The sequence below is a fragment of the Laetiporus sulphureus genome (assembly GCF_001632365.1).
Source record: "Laetiporus sulphureus 93-53 unplaced genomic scaffold LAESUscaffold_1, whole genome shotgun sequence".
Classification (NCBI taxonomy): Eukaryota; Fungi; Basidiomycota; class Agaricomycetes; order Polyporales; family Laetiporaceae; genus Laetiporus; species Laetiporus sulphureus.
The window spans coordinates 959,319-977,919 of record NW_024468510.1 but is presented as its reverse complement, the minus strand read 5'-3'; the positions used below and the strand labels follow the sequence as shown (position 1 = coordinate 977,919).

The following is an 18,601-nucleotide window of genomic DNA, read 5'->3' as shown; positions in this document are numbered from 1 at the left end:
TGTGGACTAGTACGTGTGAGAAAGCACACGTGGTTCTGAACGTTCTAGCAGGGAACGCTTCATAACAGGTTAAGATTAATTGTCATGAAGCTATTGCCAGAGAAAAGGCTCACAAAATGTATCTGTCTCTTTGTTGCTGGTGAGACAAGGTGATAGTGCAGAGCAGGGGATTCATTGTTGACGGCCCTGCTAGAGAGCAGTTCCAATGGTACAGGGTGCATTATAGCTTCAGAGGTAGTCGCAGACAGCTCAGAGTCATGGTTGCTGGCCGACAGCATGACTACTTGTTCACTTGCTTTAGAGAGGGAAAATTATCGATTGCTGGTATGCAGTCAAAGAATCGACATGGACGAGTGGACCAAGGTGTGCTCACTGCTCAGCCATTCAACAGAGGTGATGCGGTCACGTGATAATGGTTTTTTGAATACGATTTATACCCCGCATGCTGTAACTACGGCAAATAGCATACAACAGATAGTGGCCTGTAATTGATACCTAGGTTTTAGATGGAATGAAAGATGGATAGGGTGTACTACATGGATTTTGATTCAGTGTCCTTTTGTCTCGCGAACAAATATGGCAAGACACGACTTGTCACACATGTGACCAGACGCGTCTGTGGGAATTGCTTACGTGGACGCGTATTTGAAACGCGTCGCTCCTCGCGGCGCGAACTGTTCTTTTCCACTCACCACCTCGCGTATCCTGGGAGCGTTGCACTCCACGTGTCGGCGGCCAACACCATGTCCAATCTCTACGCTGCTCTCCATGCTACACCTAGGAAAAAACGCGCCCCTGCAGAGCTGGATGATGACGTGCTGACCCCGAAGAAATTGCGGACACTGTGAGTAGTCCATCGCGTTGTGCTGTTAAAACGCTCAACGAATGTTGTATGTTAGCCCTCCGACCCCACCTTTCACAGCGACGCGCCGTAAGCTGAAGACAGCAGAGACACCTCTTCCTCCTTCACTATCTCGTCTGTTCAGCATACAGACAGCGCTGCAACAGGCACTCTCGCACGCGCTAGCGACCTGTGCCGTCGCTCCCTCTGAAGACACTGGCATCGTCCACAACGTGTTGAACCACCTCTCTTTGTCCACGTACTCCGGCTTCTCGACGACGTTTTGCGTCGACGACTTGAAGCGGCTATGCTGGTTGTGGGAGTGGGACGGCCAGCAGGTTCCCCGCGAGGCTACCTCTGCGCATACGGCATTGAAGAATAGTCAACGGAAGGGCAGCTCCGTCTCGCTTGACAAGTCTGCGTCCACATCGAAGCCTGCAGTCAAGAAGCAGGCTATTGACGACGATGATGACAATCCGTTCTCAAACAAGGCCCATCGGACATCCGCTGAAAAGAAAGGAAAAGAAAGGGTGAGGCCGAAAGAGGCAATTGCGGACGAAGAGGAGAATCCCTTCTTGGACGATAGTCCATCCAAGCCGCCCTTGAAAGCACGGTACGCAAAGGCAGAAGTGGACGATACCGATGAGAATCCGTTCTTGGAGGAACGGCCAGCAGTGCTCCCATCCAAGGATTGGACGCGTGGTGCGATGGGCTTTGTGGTGAGCCAGACGACCCATCTCTCAAAGGCCGCGCAAACACGCATGTCTGCGTATGGCATTGGTATCGAAGTGGAGATGGACATCGATAAGGACATGAGAGGAGGCATGGCTGCGGTAGCCCGATGGACTGCTGCCAGTGAAACTCGGCGGGAGGATATCCGAAGGAAGCTCGAGCGTTGGGTGGAGGTCAGTGCACCGATCACGATGCAAATGTGAAGATATTGATTGAGTTGTTCATAGCTGCATGCCGGGGAGTCCTCCATCCCTACTATCCCTTCAGCGGACCTCCCTTCGTTGCCGTCGGACTCGAAGCCCTCCACACTCACTCGCCTTCTTGCATCGTCCTCTCCAAAGTCACCGTCATCCGCCTCCATCCTCTCAAGCCAAATCTTTCCTTCTCCCCGGTCTCCCTTCAAGTCGCCTTCGAAATCACCGAGCAAGAAGTCGCGCGAGTTTGCTATTCCGTTTCCAGTCACCACTTCCAGCAAAGCAGGCACACCCTCTAAGAACACCATTGTCTTTCCGCGAACGCCCTCTTCCTCCTCGCGAGTGCGCAGAGACTCATTCGTCAGTCTGCTCACACCGACGAGTTCGAGGTCGCTTTCTCGAACCCCTTCGCTTACGCCTACTAGTTCCCGATCACCCTCGCTCTCTGGACGGAGTACGCCTGCGGACTCCTCTTCGGTGCCGTCAACGCCAACACACCAGCGTGGAGCCAATGCGGCCACCGCTCCGCAAACGCCTCGAAGCTCGCGCCGTCAAGATGTGTACGAGCGCGTTCGTCAGCGGTCGCTCTCCACCTCCCCGACGAAGGAGTTGATGAAAGATGGGAGCAGCAGCAGGATGACAAGGGATCAGTTTTTAAAACTAAGCCAAGAAGAGATGCGCAGAAGATGCCTGTTGGGTCGACTCGGCGGTGTTGCAGAGAGTGTATGGATGTGAGTCATTGTCTTGGGATATGTATGCTACCGGGACCAGCATGCTGATTGGTTTGCTTGATTCTACAGGCTCTTTTCGAATCCAGGTAACCCAGCGGCTGCGCCAACTTCGCGCAAGCGTCGCGTGCTGCCTATATCCGAAGTCGCTGCAGCCGTGCTGAAGTCCTCGCCGGTTCCGACCTCCTTCGCCGAGGCATGCGAGTCCCTGCACCTCTTGGCGGAATTGTGCCCGTTCTTCCTGCGGCCACTGAACATTGCGCGAGAAGAATGGCTTGAGATGCCTGCTCCGAGTGCGAGTGCCGAGGTAGAAGGGAGCGGTGGGAGTCCGAGCAAGATGCCGAGCAGTCCTGGGCGGATTCGAGGGAAAGATGAAAGCGCGGAAGAACTGCGCACTAGAAGCCCCCGAACGGTGAAGAGGGACGGAAGCGGATTGAGAGAAGTGAGAGAGAGGATTCGTCGAGAGCTGGAGATGGATGATTGATTTCGATTATATCTTTTGCGCATTTACTCTTTATCTCAGTATATATTCCATACCATGTACCTTGCTCGATTTGTGAATCGTCATGCGATAGATACCTACGGACTGTCTACAGAAGGCACCATGGTGCTTGTTGTTATAGGGATAACATGATGGTGCTAGTACAAGCTCAGCAACGCTTGGGCACTGAGCACCGGTAGAGTTCTGAGCCCTGCCGTAATGTAGAGACACAGGAAAAGTACAGACTGAACCACGACGTGAAATGACAGTGCAAGAGGTGAACTCTGAGGTGCAAGCCGGGTGGGTACGCCTAAAACGCGATCACGTGTACCGTGTTTCTTGACCAATCACGGCAGACATGGTGCGATTTATCAACGTGGAAAATTGTGTGTAAATGTCGACTGATTTCTTACACATGCGACAAATATTTGCAACCACGGCATTTCATGTCGAAAATATTTCACTTTGGCTGCAAATGTGCACTATTTGCCATTTAAATGCTACATTGGCAAACCTTTGCCACAAATGTAAGACATCAGCCAACATTCCCACACTATTTTTCACACTGATAAATCGCATCATGTCTGCCATGAATGCAGGCTCCTCCACAGCCTTTCTTCGGGCATTAAGGGGGCCTTCATACTAAGGGTGGGATTTTGTGCCATGTTTTGATCACTACCATGTGTTCGATCATTAATGCAATCACACAGTTTTGAAACCCCATAATCTTAATTGCCCCCAATGCCCTACGACAGCTGCAAGAAAACATCTGTAAATAACGGAGTGATCTCATCATATTCCTCCATATAGTAGTGGCACTTGCCGGAGATTGTAGAATTAGATTAGGGTTAATGTGGCAAATATGTTTCATTCAGGTGCTGAAGTGCCTTATTCTGATTCTATGATCACCACATCTCCACAATATGCTGCACTGCTTCCCCCAGAAGAGATCAGGAAGAAGATCTTCACCAGGCTCAGTGACAATTCATGCCTCTGGTAAGCACAAGTAGCATGGAAATTACTGAAGGGCAAGAAGGATGTCATTGCCATGGCTCTGACAGCTTCAGACAAGTCACTGACATCTGGATGGCATTGCTGTTCCCAGAAGATGGAGTACAGATATAGATATATGATTTTGGTGAAACACATGCAATAATAAGATGGTGGGGCCATGAGCATCACCACAGCATAACATATTTAAAGAAAATACGAGACAGGGCGCTTATATAATAATAAATGGGACTGCCTGATTGGGGAAACTCACTTCCGAGCTCCGCTGTTTACAGATGTTTTCTTGCAGCCATTGTAGGGAGTGGGGGGTGATTAAGATTGTGGAGTTTGAATTGATTCGGAGTATGAAAATGTGGCTGAGGTGTGGCGGCAGACGTGGCACAAAATCCCACCCTTAGTATGAAGGCCCCCCTTAACTCCCAAAGAAAGGCTGTGGAGGAGCCTGCCGTGAATGCTGCCAGCTCGCCTGCACATGGTCAATATTATTAGCATTCTGTGCACCGTTGCACCATGCTGCAATGCATTGCTTTATATATTCAATCAGCTATCAATGGCTACCTTCGTGAATCGACGATGATTCTTCTGCTGTACGTTGTCTCTGTGGCCCATCGCGATCACGAAGTTTGATGGCTTACAAATGATCTGTGCCACTTTCAAAAGAAACTCAAGAGGAGGAGTCTTAGAGGTAAGAAGACATAAATCACGGAGTTTCAACATTTTATTTCAATCGTTCACCACTGCTTCACATTTATTTACAGACGCTTACATACAACTGCTCTTCCTGCTAGATAGTATTTTACGACCTTGGCATATCCACTGAAACAAAAATCCCTATTGAGATGATTCTGTGGCAGATATGTATCATTAATAGATGGTCATCAAAGCTCACCAATGGGCGCTACAAGCAAACGGCAGGCAGAAGACACCCGGTCAGTGGACAATCCCTTCATTCATGCATTTCGTCATAAAATTCTTCCAATCATGACGCTTCAAACCCCGGAAATCTGCTCTGCAGAAGCCCACAGGTGCGATGTTGGAGACACCACTGTCGACGCAGAATAGCATGACGAACAAGGTTCCGTCCATGCCATTTTTTAGGTTATCTGCAGCGGTGATGCGCAGCTGCCCATGCATCTCCTCTGATTTTTCAGGCCCAAATAACTCGAAGGACGCAGTGGTCGTGTCTTCTACGTAGAAGGATGTCTCTGTGCAAATAGCATTGGGGCACGTGTAGAGGAGGATAAGGAGGACCTCACGCTCTGTGCAGGTCAGGTCATTGTAAACATCCAGGGCATGCACAGCACAATCGGCGATGGTAGGACGATGTTTGCTGATGTAAGCTCGAAGTGCTTTCAATTTCTCAAGCGTTTTATTTGAGCCAACCTCATTGATGCATCTGTTGAGGTTACATTTCTCCTTGTGGGAGGGCCAGGCTTGTCTCTGGCACTCCTTGCTCTACATGGAAGAAAGCTTAGCTCGTTATGGTATAGAAACTGAGGGTTGATTAATTTCATTTACACAGTAGATGTTGACCTGGCAGCGCTTGCATCGAAGAAGCGTTACCCCAGGCCCACGGGATGTATAACAGTTTTGGCACTGGGTCAACTGCTTGCACATCGTCTCTTTGAGATTGGATTCGGCATAGCGATAAGTGCCCGCAGACGATGCTCCCTGGATTTCTTCCTGACAGCAGGGACATGCAGGATTGAACGTATCTTTCAGATTTGAGAGCATAGTGAGGGGATCCATGATGCTGCAGTGCAGCAGAAGAGGATTGATCTTGATCAGATAAAAGCACTTCTGCATGCACTCATGTGATGTCGTGATGCATTTCATCACCGCTTTGTTACACGGTGCGTGGGCTTGCGAACTCTGTTCAATGCGTGAAACCGCAGATCACGAAAAGTGAAAATATGGTAGCAATAAGGGCATTTTATGCAAGTTACAAATAAAACACATGCAAATTTCACACAAAGTGCAATTTGATGCGAATGATACAAAGTCGAACTGACTACAAGCATGTTACATCGTCATTTCACATATGTTTTGCGATGCGTGAAATCTATGGAGAATCTGAGACTATTTTTCTGACAGCCCCTGCATATGCTCAATAAATAATTACTATAATTCTGTATATACCGGTTCCCCTGCTGGCGGCTGCAGGGACCTCAGGTGCCTTCCGGATCATTCAAATCACTTGCAGTTGCCATGTGAGATGGCATGCATGATGAACGTATTATACATATTACATTGGAATACAATGACCCATCAGACATTTAGTAAGGACAGCACGAAAGTTTGTCTTCGGGTGTAGCAGTGACAGAGACGATGAGGTTCGAGGACATGGCCGAATAATGTAATCCTGATCACACCGTCCTCCGCTTCATGCTGAGTTTACATTGCACTGGCTTGCAGAGGAAACCTTGCCATGTCTTGAAGTGAATCGCAAGACATGCCATCAGAGATCAGTGTGGATAGATTAATCGACACATACCTTCTTTTCAGGCTCCTCCAGCATGAAGTGGTATTGGCGCAGGATGGACGAGACAATGACAAGCAGCTCCAGGCTTGCCAGGTTACGGCCGACATATGTCCTCTGTAAACATAATTTGAGCCTCAAGTCATCATGCACAACGAGAATACACCTACTGCAGCTCGAAGGAGAACAGGTTGAAGCCTTCTGGATCTCATTTTTGTCGCACCCTCCCCACCTTTCCAGCCTGAATATCTCCACATCCTCACTCCACACCTCTTTGTTGCCCTTAGGTGCTACGTGCAGAAGGTCGATCCCAGAGGTCGAATGCACGTGCAGTGCCTCGTTGATGATGACGTCGACCAAGCGTGCCATCTCACTGATTAGCACACACCTGCGGTCCTTCACCCGTGTGATCTCGCTGACTCCATAAATGTATCTGTGTATGCACACAATGTCATTGACAGTGCACGTCATGGAGGAAGGATCACGGACATTACTGATGAAGAGCCACGCATGTAAGAGTGTCACAGTATTAAGTGGCACCTTTCTTTTTGCACCAATAAAGTCATCATTTGGCAACCATAAGTGGTTATTCAGATGCCAATCTTCATATTGGTCTCACAAAGTGGATACTTGGACAAACAGCACAATACCACCACATACATCACGGATATGACTGTATCTACCACATGACCACCAAGCACCCATGATTCAGCCACCCAGTCACATGACACTGGCTACTTGCCCTATTCAGAAGTTATCAGGCGTTGGCCACGTGACACCAGGCCACTTGCCCAGAATGGAACTCTTTGGCCCACAATAGGCTTACCCATGCTCATTGGACCATCAAGCTAGCAAGCACCCAATTCGCTGCTCAATAGCAGCACTAACTACATGGCTGCCAAATAGTAGCACCAGCATTAGAATATGCGCTATGGCAGAACCCCCATTGGCCACTCAATAAGTGGCACCACTTCAGCTACTCAAATAGTGGCACCACCTTCAGGCAATTATCTCATTGGGTAAAGTAGGATTACCTTGGTGTATCCATGGCCTTTATAGATAGTTGCTATAGCAAAGTCCAGAACCATTACTATTTTTGGCAATATGTTCACATGTAGACAGGACAGGACCCCAGTAAGTACACCATAGTTAGGGTACCCAGGGTCCACCACTACATGTATATAAGCACATGAGGATCTAAGGAAGACCTTAGATTCATTCATCTATTTCATGCAGCCTAAGAAGCCTTCACTCCCTCTTTCTGTGACATAAGGCTATGGGCCCTTTGAGCCCCTTTTTGTAGGCTGCATGTCACTGCATGTCTTTTTGACCTAGCCCCCTTGTGGCAGGTCCTTATTTTGGTTTTTGTGCAGGTCACTGAGCGCGGCTAGCACCTTGCAGCCATTTCCTTGCCTTTTAGCAGGATCTATGATGTGCCGTGACAAAGAGTTGCAGTGGTTCATGATCTGCCACTTTACCCCTGGAAACGGCGGACATCATGTCCACGTGAATAACAAGTCTTCAACTTCCTGGGACGGTACTGGAGGAGTGGGAGAGAAAGATGGAAGTAGTAGCAAGCTATGAGGGAAAGAAACAAAGGCTCAATATGCACATGGACTGGCTGGATGGGGATTGTAGTTGTCAATGACGAGTCATGAGAGTAGAGTCGGGGTGGGGAGTATATACGCCGTCAGAGTCCAGATCATGCAGTGATCTGCACCATATTCGTACTAATAATTTCATGCATGCGTTATCTGAAAACCTTTCTGTAATAATATCCTCGACCTTTCAGATACTTAACGCACCTCGGGAACCACACATGTGTAATTCGACTACATTGGATGTGAAATATGCAGATTAGAAGGAAATGCACAAAAGCCTGACATATACGTGACTTCTGATCATAATATGTGCGAAATAAGCAAAGTGCCATCATATTACACGATGCGTAATCTACGATTTCATGCAGTGGTTGCCAAATGTTTCTTACAGCTTCCTAAGTGCAGTGGATGCTGTCGAGTGATATAGGATGTACTGGAGAGATGTGATATATGTCGACCATGTGTGTAGAGGAAGAGGATTCAGCTAGCATGTGCATGGGTCAGGGATCCACGCTGAGAGCAGTGCTCAAGGTCCGGAAAGGGTGTTCGGAATCCTGCCCCGGGAGCCAGGTACCTGAGATGCTGGCCTATGATCTGGGGTTCTGAGCGTGTCTGAGCTGAATCTCTCGAGCGTAAGGTGGCGGCGTAGCTGCCTAACGAGAGGTGGCATGACTACACCACCACTGAACACTACTAGGAGTGGGTGGGAGGGAGAAATGCTGTGAAGCAAGCTGTATGCGAGGTAGTGGTGAGGAGAATAGATGCGACACCTTGTCAGGTGAGTGCGTCTCTTTCTCGTCCATCTGCTTAGTAAGCCAGCATTCGGTCTAGTGCTTGTTCCTCGTGCTAGTCCTGAACTTCACTCTTACAGGAAGTGTAAGCTCATAACAGGCTTCCTAAGCTGAGCGGTTGTTTGCGAGGTAAGGAAGAGTGAGCCGGGCAATGTTAAGTGCTACGACGGTGTGTTGGGGGGAGAGGGTTCAGCCAGGCGAACACATCCACGCGAGGAGCAGTGCTTGGGGTCTGGATAGTCAGTGTTCGGGGTCCTGGCAACATGGCCAGGCTCCTGATTCGCTGGCTGACGATCCAGGGCTTCCGAGCGCATTTGAGCTGAAACTCTCGAGCGTACAGTGGCTGCGTAGCTGTCTGACGAGGGAGGCACAACTACACCACCGCTACACACTAAGAAACAAGGAGTGGGAGGGTGAGAGAAGAATCTGCTACACAGCGTGGTAGCGAATGTCGTGGCGATGAGGAAGAGATCTTCTCCCACTTGCTTAGTAAGCAAGTGTTCGTCCCACTGCTCGTTTCTCACGCTGGGACTGAACTTCACGCTTTTCCCGATGTGCGATTCTTAATTTATGGCGTGCATGTCCGCTGCACGCATCAGTAGTTGTATTCCAGCCATGCTTCGTTTTAACATTCTAAGTTGGTCTGTATGACAGGGGATGAGCATCTGCTACGCTTGTGGCACAGTGTATGGTTCACTTACGCAGTATATGTTGACAGTGCACTGGAAAAGGCTTCATCAGTCTGCTTTCATCATGATGTGACTGGTAATAGTAGCGGCAACGCGCCAAGTTTTTGCGCACGGGCACGGTGTGCTCGGGGCAATCAGTGAAAGCCGTGTTTTCTCTTTCAAGCCTGTAATGGGAGCCCACGGCATGATCAGGGTTCAAACGTTCAGTACTCAGTGCTGAGTATCATAAGGAACGACTGTTTGAGTCCTGTACGGAGGCTGATTTATGAGCCTAGTTCAGTGCCATTTCTGACTGGCAGCATGGGCGACGCAATTCCATTCACTCTCAAAATCTGTTCACACAAGATGGTTCTGAATGGTTTACTTCGCATCACATAATTTCCACATCCGCTAGATAGCTCACTAACAGGCACTGCTCGTAGCCTACAGACTCCTAGAATGGTCGGTCTACGCTAGAATAGCCGCTTTCGCCATGCGCTCAAATTCCTCGCACTTGACAACCGTGCCCTTCTTGCGGCTCTCCTCTGTGGCGAAGACAGTCAGATGGCTCTTCAATACCTCATGCACATCAGTACCAAGCAAATCCTGTCTGCCGGTACGAACAGCCTCGACGAAAGTTCGGACAAGACCGAGATCTCCGCCGCCGTGGCTACCGCCTTCGTTCTTCGGTGCATGATGCGTCATCTTCCCAGTGCGGAAATCAGTGACGGTGAAGGTGTTCATATCTCCGATGATCTCGCCATGCAAGAAGTGCATCCGCATCGCAGGTGAAGGCTCCCTCTCCGTCCAAACCTCAGGTACGTGGCACTCTCAAGAAGCGCTCGTACGCGGCGGCAGCCACCCCTTCTCGTCCGGCTCCTCCTGTGATGACCCCGAACCCACCCGCTCCCCCGAAGGCTCCTGGGCCCAAGCGTGCCCCGGAGCCCCTGCGGTACGTGGTTCATTTTGCTGGCCCTGCACCAGCGCATCTTCTTCAGCCACCCCCCGTCCAACTTGTCAGCGATGTGAACGCAGCACTGGCTGCAGTTCCGACTGCTGGAGGACTGACTGCACTTGCAGCCTACCCAAGCTCCTCTGGCAACATCGTCCTGGCCTTTCCTGCCACCACATCCTACCGCCGCATTGACGAACACCTTCCGACCATCCGTACTGCTCTCAGGCTCAATCCGGATCACCACATCTCCAGGAACGTCAAGTGGTCCAGGGTCCTTCTCGGTAACGTCAGCACACGGGCAGCCCCAGGCGATGCTGTCCATTCGACCCTGGCCTTGTCGGATGAGCTCGTGAAGAACCCCGCACTTGCGCGCCTCCACCTCACCCAACCTCCACGCTGGGCATGTCGACCTGAGCAAATCGACAGTGCTCACTCATTCGTCGTTCTTGGTTTCGAGGACCCGGATGGCTCCATCCTCACTACCCTCCTCCGGACCCCCCTTTTCGCCTTCGGTGCCCCTGTCACTACGTCGCGCTGACATGATAAGCCACACCTCCGACAGTGTACGAGGTGCTGGGGATACAGTTATCTCACTGCGGGATGCACGAAGCCACCCTGGTGCCATGTGTGTGCCAGCCGCCACCTCAAATTGGTGCACCGCTCTCGGTGCGCCATGTGCGCGAAGGAGAATCGCACCGCCTCAGACCCCCTGTGCTCATGCGCGCTGCGTGAACTGCCATGGCCTCCACCACGCTGACTCCGACCAATGCTCCAAACGCACTCTCTTCCGGAACGCTGGCCCCACTCCACCAACTGCTCACGAGCACCCCGTGCCGCCCAACGCTGGTGACTCTGATGTCGCTATGTAGCAGCGGGCACGACCTTCCTCCCCCCCACGTTCCTTTCCTTGTCTTTTCATTTCTAGCGCCCCCCGTCCGCTCCCCTCAGTCACCACAAGGCATGCTCGCACTGAATACGGGATCAACATGCCGGCGTAGCAACACTTAAATGCAGGGGATCAGTTTTTATCCAGCCTGCTGCGTGGTAGGGTTCGCCGCGCGTCACCCATTCCTACTGTCGACTTCCTCTAGTTTCCTCCCCTTCCACCCCGACATCTCTTTGGCTGCCAACTCATTTCTGCCCTTCGGTCCGCCGTTGTGCAGTTCACTAACCCTGGTCCGCCGAGCTCTCCTCAAAGTCAACTGGGTAACTCCCCCCCTCAAGAGGGGTGATGAGGTTAGTTAGGTGGGAGTATCTTGGAGGTTCGATCCCCCCTAAACAGTGTTTCTAACGAGTCAACGGACTGGCCGCAGCGCAGTTTTCGTGTTGGTTGGGCATATGCATATGTCATATGTTAGGTTGTCGGCGTTTGCGTGGTCCATGACACAGCTTACCGGGCTTCATGCCCTTCTACTATACGCCTGCTCTGTTGCATCCGTGGGGACCTGGTGTCCGTACGTTAAGCTTCTTCGCCCCCAGATGCGTCTGGTCCTCCGTTGTTACACGATATGTATTTACACATCTCCGACTGCCCCTTCGGGCCGGGATATAAATTGTACTCAAAAAAAAAAAAAAACACGGGATGAGCATCTGCTATGCTTGTGGCACAGTGTATGGTTCACTTACGCAGTATATGTTGACAGTGCACTGGAAAAGGCTTCATCAGTCTGCTTTCATCATGATGTGACTGGTAATAGTAGCGGCAACGCGCCAAGTTTTTGCGCACGGGCACGGTGTGCTCGGGGCAATCAGTGAAAGCCGTGTTTTCTCTTTCAAGCCTGTAATGGGAGCCCACGGCATGATCAGGGTTCAAACGTTCAGTACTCAGTGCTGAATATCATAAGGAACGACTGTTTGAGTCCTGTACGGAGGCTGATTTATGAGCCTAGTTCAGTGCCATTTCTGACTGGCAGCATGGGCGACGCAATTCCATTCACTCTCAAAATCTGTTCACACAAGATGGTTCTGAATGGTTTACTTCGCATCACATAATTTCCACATCCGCTAGATAGCTCACTAACAGGCACTGCTCGTAGCCTACAGGCTCCTAGAATGGTCGGTCTACGCTAGAATAGCCGCTTTCGCCACGCGCTCAAATTCCTCGCAGTTGACAACCGTGCCCTTCTTGCGGCTCTCCTCTGTGGCGAAGACAGTCAGATGGCTCTTCAATACCTCACGCACGTCAGTACCAAGCAAATCCTGTCTGCCGGTACGAACGGCCTCGACGAAAGTTCGGACAAGACCGAGATCTCCGCCGCCGTGGCTACCGCCTTCGTTCTTCGGTGCATGATGTGTCGTCTTCCCAGTGCGGAAATCAGTGACGGTAAAGGTGTTCATGTCTCCGATGATCTCGCCATGCGAGAAGTGCATCCGCGTCTGGCGTTCACAGATACGCTCAGTTTGCGCGACCATCGTGAAGGAGACGGTGGATCCAGTAGAGAATTCCATGTTGACGACCTAGAATACGTTAGACGAATCAATCCACACATGCGTTGGAACAGGGCGGAACCAACCTGATTGTCACAGACGTTGTTATCACTTTCATAGACACACTGTCCGTAACGTCCATTCCGAAGAGCAAACGTGATATTCTCGATATCCGGCATGCCATCGACGATCGTCGATGCAGGCCACCCAGTGTGTCCGTTTGAAACAGGATCCAAATAAACTGGAGAGTTATAATGAGACATAGAGATGCGACTAAGCAATACATATTTATGCATACTCTTCTTGGCACTGTAAGGGCATTCCCGCTCATAAGAACAATGTAAGCAGCGGGTAGCATCGCCTGCCTCCTTGGGCTTGGACTCCTTGCGAAAGTGCAGCAACGATCCAAAGGACTGGACACGTTTGGGAGTAGCAGGCTTGAGCAAATGGCACAGAAGGTCGATATCGCTGAAGGAAATACGGATTAGCTGAGGCTATGATAACGGGTAGCAGAGATCCTCACTGGCAACTCTTGGTCATGAGAAAGAAGCAGCACTCCTCCTCTCTTGCCCAATTGCCGCGAACGTATGAATGTGCGAAGTGATAGTAGCCTACCGGTTCGAGATGAACTATGTTTACAAGTTGGCCGAGTTGGCCCGAGAAGACTATATCGGATATAGCCTTATTGTAAGGAGAGTACCGCAAAACTTGGGGAATTGGGCGATGAACTCCAACGCCAGACCATGGATAATGCGCATCACTCACCGTGGCCCATACCAAAGACGATGCCGGCCTTCGTCACAGCCGCTTCCATCTTGACACAATCATCTATACTGGTCGCCATGGGTTTCTCGCAGAGGATATGATAACCTTGCTCAGCGAAGGCTAGCGTCACTTCCAAATGCATGCAATCTTGTACGGCTACAATGACCGCATCGGCCAAACGCTTCCCAGATGCTCTGAGATTCTCCTCAGAAGCCTTCAGCAAGTCCTCCCATGAGTTGAAGACGAGTGTCTGATCAACAAGATGCGCTTCAGCCACAAGGTTCCGCGTCTTCGGCCGCGGTTCAGCAATAGCGACGACCTTGCATTTGGTCGGCTCCGCGATAGCATATGCGCTATAAGCCTTCATATGAAACGGGCAATTATGAACAGCAGGATGAGTGGAGAAGAGACAACGAGCTTCATTGCAGACCTGGCCACGACTCCCGCATCCTATGATTGCAAGCGTAACTGGTTGAGCGGAGTAGGTTGCAACGTCGATACCCATGGTGAAAGCAGCGGGGACAAAGTATCATGAGATAACGCCCTTCAGCCATGCGCTACTTGTAGTCTTGTGAACTCCCTAGTGGCAGAACCCTATCTGCTCGCATGCCGGCTGACCCACAAAGCCAAAGATAGCCGGGTTCACTACGAGGCAGAGGCGGTGTCTAGATAATGCACGCCGAGATGCATATGGTTACGTTGTGCGTGTTCGAGTTCACCATCAGTGATGCGATATGCAGGACCTACTATTGGGCGACTGCGTTATACACGAGCACCCCCGTAATGTCTTGGACTGTAGGACTATGGAAGCATCCACATCGTTCATAAATGCAGGGGACAGATGAGAGGGAGAGAGGGAGGCAGCCATGCTCAGCAGTGAGAGGAGCAAGACGTTCTGCGCGACGCGTGAGCGACACCAAACATACCCTCGCTAGGCACACATGCCTCGTCTTCTGCCACGACTCCTTGTACGACTCAAGCATGCTCGTATCCCGCATGCAAGGCCCGCACTTCCCGAAAGGCGACCAAGACGGAAAGCTAGTCCGTTAGAATCCCCTCCAGAATGTCCTCCGCTGTCTCATGAGGGTCGCAGGCAGTCGATTGTGGTCGACTCGCTTGACCCGATCCTCGCTCTCTCGAAATACCAGAGGACGAAGTCGGCCGCTCCTCGTCTTAGACTCTCGAAGAAGCTGCTGGCAAAGCAGCAAAGAAGTGACGATGAAAGCGAGCCTGTCCGTGCGATGTCTGCGAAGGAACGTGCCTTCTATGCGAGCCCTTACTGTGCGCACTACTTATGCATCTGTACCTTTTTACGTTATCTTACGGTCTCTTGTCCGAAGTGCGTATGCTGTCGACTCCGCTGAGGCAATGCTTTCTTACCAAACGCATGCTACCCAGCGGTACGTCAATCCCAACGAATGTCTTCGATCTTGCTAATGGTAGGTCATCAGCGTTTCTTTTACGCTTCTATCCGATGCGTCTGCCCAATCTTAGTTTTGGCAAGCCTGCTCAGCTTATAGTTCCTGATGGACTTGAGCATCCTGATTTCAAGCCTCGTAGGGCTGGCGCAGGATACTACATCGTGTTGAGAAATGCTGCCCTTGAGCAGCTATCTAAGAAAGGTTCGTCGCGAATTTTGTTATTGTCCTGCATTGACACTTAGGCACTCCTACTCCCAGGAGGGTACAAACGTCTCAGTAACAACGTGACCATGCACTCCGAGTTTCCACGACAGATCTCGCATCTTTTAAGGCTGCGCGTGCTGCAAGAGATACATGTGCTTGCAGAACGTCTACGTTTCAGACGCGAAGGGGCAACAGAATTTCCACTAATTCGGCGGCTTACTCGCGCAGAATACAAACAAGTGAGGTCGACCGGTATCATACCGTATGAGAACGCTGTGGCCGTGCTAGTGGTTCCTCCATTGAACAGGGATCAACTAACCAAGAAAAGGCCGGAACCATCAATGTCCTCAGCGCCGCTGGATCCACCAACCGTCGCAGATTCGCCGCCGCAGTATAGTCGACCTCTTCCGCCATTGTCTGAGTTCCTCCGCACTGGGCCTGAGACATTTGAAGATGATGACAGTCTCTCCTCCCTTATCCCGCAATCCAAGGTGCCCCTCTACAATGGTCTTTCTCTTTTCCCTTCGCGGAACCAACGCGCCGCTTTGCACTCTGCGCTATGCGACTTGTTAAAAATCGAATGGCAGCACAGGTTTCAAGAGAATGCGCAGAAGGCGCGTGCGGCTCGGGTGAGCATTCCACATACGGGCACCCCGAGGATCCCGCCAGATGAACGAAAGAGAAAGACACCGTGGCCTCATGGAGACGACAAGGGCAGCCACGCATTCTTGCTTTGCTCTGACGAGAAGACGATAATGAGAGCAGACACGGTCCCTCTCGCGATCGCACTCTGGAGGATTCGGATATGGGAAGGCGCAGGATGGGAGGGAGATGCAGTTGGCGGTTGGGCATCGTCCTGAAGAGTGTAACATCTGGCTCGTTTATATACTGCACTGCACCTCGTATTGCAACCCGCAACGACAGCGATTCCACGGTGTAATATCGTAATACGTAGTCGCAAAATCATATCTATACCTCAACAGCCATGGGTTCGACGGCCTCCTTGGGCCCTTCCTTGACGTCAGGCAAGCCTAGCACCTCTTTACCTTCCCAGAACTTCGGAAGCTCGTTCCCTGGTACGAAGAGCCGCTCGACGCTCTCCTCTGTGATCACACACATACGAATCACGCCTCCTGAAGAGCCATCTCTTGACATCGCCAGAGAAAGTGCTGTGAACGACGAGGAGTTAGTTCGGTATCAGGAGCACAAGGATGAACACTGACTGTTCTTGACAAATTCAATCGTCTCCTCCTTGCCCCAACCTTCCTGGTATGTCGCGTCGCAATATCCATATACATATGTTGACCCAGACCCTAGATATCTCATTCATCCTGGAGTTACTAAGCATCAAAATGACAGAACGAACCTCCAATCGCCCAAGGTTGGCGGAACAACCCTCCACCCAGAGGAATATTGTATACGCTCGGGCCCACGTCCTTGTCCCATCCCGCAACAATGATACCAGCACTTAATGCGTCCTTGTTCTCGTAGCATAGCTTCTGGAAGACGCTTGCCGCAGTGTGCACGGGCGGCGGGCCACCGTGCATCTGCCTATAGTCGCATCCCATTTAGTGGGTGTACACCGCGCCTTGATCGAGCAACTCACGTGTAGAGCTGGAGGTAGTAATGTACGATATCGGCGACAGCTTGAGTGTCTGCAGCTGAGCCGGAGCGACAACAGTAGATGCGATCATGGATGTGCGTTAGCTTGTCTGTAACGCGGTTGGCCTGCGAAGTATGAGTCTCCTGTTCGTAAGAACCCAATTTGTCACGTACAATGTAGCTTCCGCTGGTTGTTCTACTGTCTGCACCGACTACCACGCCGTCCTTGAATTGGACGGCCATGATCGAGGTCTGTACTCAGATGTACATCAGTTTGAATTTTTGCAGCGTTTGACAGTGGACTTACACCAAGGTTGATCTCCCCAGACTTCAGATGCGCGATGTCGATAGTCTCCATGGTGGACAAGCAGACGACAGTTGTTGGGTGGAGAGTTGAGTTACTGAGTGGATTTGCTTCGGTGAGTGAAGGTCCAAGAGCTCCAGGTGGCTGAAGGATCGAGGTGACGCGTCGACGCGCGTCGCGCCTCGTTGTAGCACTTCATCTCTTCCACTGTCTGGATCCTTCCTCTCAAGCCCGCCTTTCTCGCCGCGACTTCCGTTCCGACGCTATCTAGACGAAAGAATAATTCAGAATGGCACCATCACAACTCGTTTCATTGTACAGCCAGCTGCAGCAAACGTTCAACGCGCGTCCATCCGACCTGAAGAAATGTGGTGTGCTACTAGCTCAGTTGAAGGTTGCAACTCCTCCTAGCTTTCGATGCACATGGATTTGACGGAGAAAGGATATAGGTTGGCCTTGTTGAGAATGGCCTGCTAGTACCATTGGGGGATGCTAGCCTAGAGGATCTGGTCATGGCCCGTGAGTTGTTGCACTGTTGCATATGCCTCGAGTATATGCTAATGTTCATTCGTAGGTGATATTCTGGAAATTGGAGCATTCTGGAGTATACGATCAAGAGATATACCCTCCTTTGACCGTTACTTCTCGCAACTTCAGACATTCTATAACGACTACAGGCATGTGCTCTCCTTGTATACGTACTGCCCATGTTCACACTCCGCACCCAATGCGCTGATTTGCGTTCTCTCTCAAACAGTTCGGTCCTCCCGCCATCACCCCGTGAATATCCCATTCGTGGCCTGTACCTCATCCGCCTACTCACACAGAACCGCATCGCCGACTTCCATACAACCCTCGAATCACTCCCACTCGCTGCCGATTCCCTGACCGCGAACCCATATATCCAGCATCCAGTTAATCTAGAACGATGGCTTATGGAAGGTAGCTACAGCAAGGTTTGGAATGCGCGCGAAGAGGCGCCAGCAGAAGAATATAAGTTTTTCGTGGATAGTCTCATGGGTACCATCAGGTACGTGACAATTGTGTCCGTGGCATCTAACGAGGATGTTGACAGTGACCACTGCAGGAACGAGATCGCCAGCTGCGAAGAGGCCGCCTATGAGAGCCTGCCAATAAAGGACGCCGGCACGCTGCTATTCTTCAACACCCAGTCTGAACTCTTGAGCTTCGCTCAACAAGTAAGGACATGGTTTTTCTGTATAATCAATTTGGCTCAACATCTGTTCATCAGCGGGGATGGCAAGTCAACGTACAAGCCGGAACGATAACATTCGCGAAGAAGAGCGAGGAGAAGATCGAAATTCCTAAAGAGAAGCTCATTGCAGCAAACCTATCACTTGCACGTGAGCTAGAGCAGATTGTATGATCGTATAGCT

At 50.9% G+C, this 18,601-nt stretch overlaps 8 protein-coding genes across 8 annotated transcripts; 3 read left to right on the top strand and 5 right to left on the bottom strand.

Annotated features, from left to right (window-relative positions):
- The first annotated feature begins 689 nt into the window (after positions 1-689).
- Positions 690-3,205, top strand: LAESUDRAFT_668863 (uncharacterized protein). The gene is made up of 4 exons (XM_040905389.1): positions 690-844; positions 900-1,746; positions 1,801-2,498; positions 2,568-3,205. Exons 1-4 carry the CDS (start codon positions 744-746, stop codon positions 2,977-2,979), a joined length of 2,058 nt encoding a protein of 685 aa, XP_040770349.1. The 5' UTR covers positions 690-743; the 3' UTR covers positions 2,980-3,205.
- A 1,712-nt stretch (positions 3,206-4,917) lies between these two features.
- LAESUDRAFT_638817 (uncharacterized protein) lies at positions 4,918-5,343 on the bottom strand (the record flags this gene model as incomplete). The annotated part of the gene is made up of 1 exon (XM_040903493.1): positions 4,918-5,343. A coding segment is annotated over one exon (426 nt), but the record flags the coding sequence as incomplete, so codon positions are not given.
- Positions 5,344-6,353: 1,010 nt separating this feature from the next.
- Positions 6,354-6,835, bottom strand: LAESUDRAFT_753872 (uncharacterized protein; the record flags this gene model as incomplete). Its single annotated transcript, XM_040911811.1, has 3 exons — positions 6,354-6,419; positions 6,482-6,632; positions 6,690-6,835. The coding sequence occupies 3 exons, from the start codon at positions 6,833-6,835 to the stop codon at positions 6,354-6,356; spliced, it is 363 nt and encodes a 120-aa protein (XP_040770347.1).
- A 3,153-nt stretch (positions 6,836-9,988) lies between these two features.
- On the bottom strand, positions 9,989-10,298 carry LAESUDRAFT_719144 (uncharacterized protein). The gene has a single exon (XM_040907573.1). It carries the CDS (start codon positions 10,268-10,270, stop codon positions 9,995-9,997), a length of 276 nt encoding a protein of 91 aa, XP_040770346.1. The 5' UTR covers positions 10,271-10,298; the 3' UTR covers positions 9,989-9,994.
- A 2,145-nt stretch (positions 10,299-12,443) lies between these two features.
- Positions 12,444-14,178, bottom strand: LAESUDRAFT_719142 (NAD(P)-binding protein; the record flags this gene model as incomplete). The annotated part of the gene is made up of 6 exons (XM_040907572.1): positions 12,444-12,938; positions 12,995-13,149; positions 13,207-13,376; positions 13,432-13,615; positions 13,674-14,034; positions 14,104-14,178. 6 exons carry the CDS (start codon positions 14,176-14,178, stop codon positions 12,543-12,545), a joined length of 1,341 nt encoding a protein of 446 aa, XP_040770345.1. The 3' UTR covers positions 12,444-12,542.
- A 476-nt stretch (positions 14,179-14,654) lies between these two features.
- Positions 14,655-16,158, top strand: LAESUDRAFT_808363 (uncharacterized protein; the record flags this gene model as incomplete). The annotated part of the gene is made up of 5 exons (XM_040914059.1): positions 14,655-14,714; positions 14,771-14,954; positions 15,014-15,073; positions 15,125-15,295; positions 15,353-16,158. 5 exons carry the CDS (start codon positions 14,655-14,657, stop codon positions 16,156-16,158), a joined length of 1,281 nt encoding a protein of 426 aa, XP_040770344.1.
- LAESUDRAFT_668856 (20S proteasome subunit) lies at positions 16,125-17,349 on the bottom strand. The gene is made up of 6 exons (XM_040905388.1): positions 17,208-17,349; positions 17,075-17,152; positions 16,905-17,026; positions 16,665-16,849; positions 16,522-16,611; positions 16,125-16,467 (listed from the first exon to the last, which is right to left on the bottom strand). Exons 1-6 carry the CDS (start codon positions 17,256-17,258, stop codon positions 16,268-16,270), a joined length of 726 nt encoding a protein of 241 aa, XP_040770343.1. The 5' UTR covers positions 17,259-17,349; the 3' UTR covers positions 16,125-16,267.
- Positions 17,350-17,493: 144 nt separating this feature from the next.
- LAESUDRAFT_639116 (proteasome 26S subunit) lies at positions 17,494-18,591 on the top strand (the record flags this gene model as incomplete). Its single annotated transcript, XM_040903520.1, has 6 exons — positions 17,494-17,598; positions 17,654-17,723; positions 17,779-17,896; positions 17,962-18,234; positions 18,292-18,403; positions 18,457-18,591. The coding sequence occupies 6 exons, from the start codon at positions 17,494-17,496 to the stop codon at positions 18,589-18,591; spliced, it is 813 nt and encodes a 270-aa protein (XP_040770342.1).
- Between the last annotated feature and the right edge of the window lie 10 nt (positions 18,592-18,601).

Coding starts and splice junctions, on each gene's coding strand:
- LAESUDRAFT_668863 (XM_040905389.1), top strand. CDS start 744: ATGTCCAATCTCTACGCTGCTCTCCATGCTACACCTAGGAAAAAACGC. Junction 845..899: donor CCGAAGAAATTGCGGACACT/GTGAGTAGTCCA, acceptor GTTGTATGTTAG/CCCTCCGACCCCACCTTTCA. Junction 1,747..1,800: donor AGCTCGAGCGTTGGGTGGAG/GTCAGTGCACCG, acceptor AGTTGTTCATAG/CTGCATGCCGGGGAGTCCTC.
- LAESUDRAFT_719144 (XM_040907573.1), bottom strand. CDS start 10,270: ATGAACACCTTCACCGTCACTGATTTCCGCACTGGGAAGATGACGCAT.
- LAESUDRAFT_668856 (XM_040905388.1), bottom strand. CDS start 17,258: ATGGAGACTATCGACATCGCGCATCTGAAGTCTGGGGAGATCAACCTT. Junction 16,612..16,664: donor CCAACCTTGGGCGATTGGAG/GTTCGTTCTGTC, acceptor TGAGATATCTAG/GGTCTGGGTCAACATATGTA. Junction 16,468..16,521: donor GATTGAATTTGTCAAGAACA/GTCAGTGTTCAT, acceptor CGTCGTTCACAG/CACTTTCTCTGGCGATGTCA.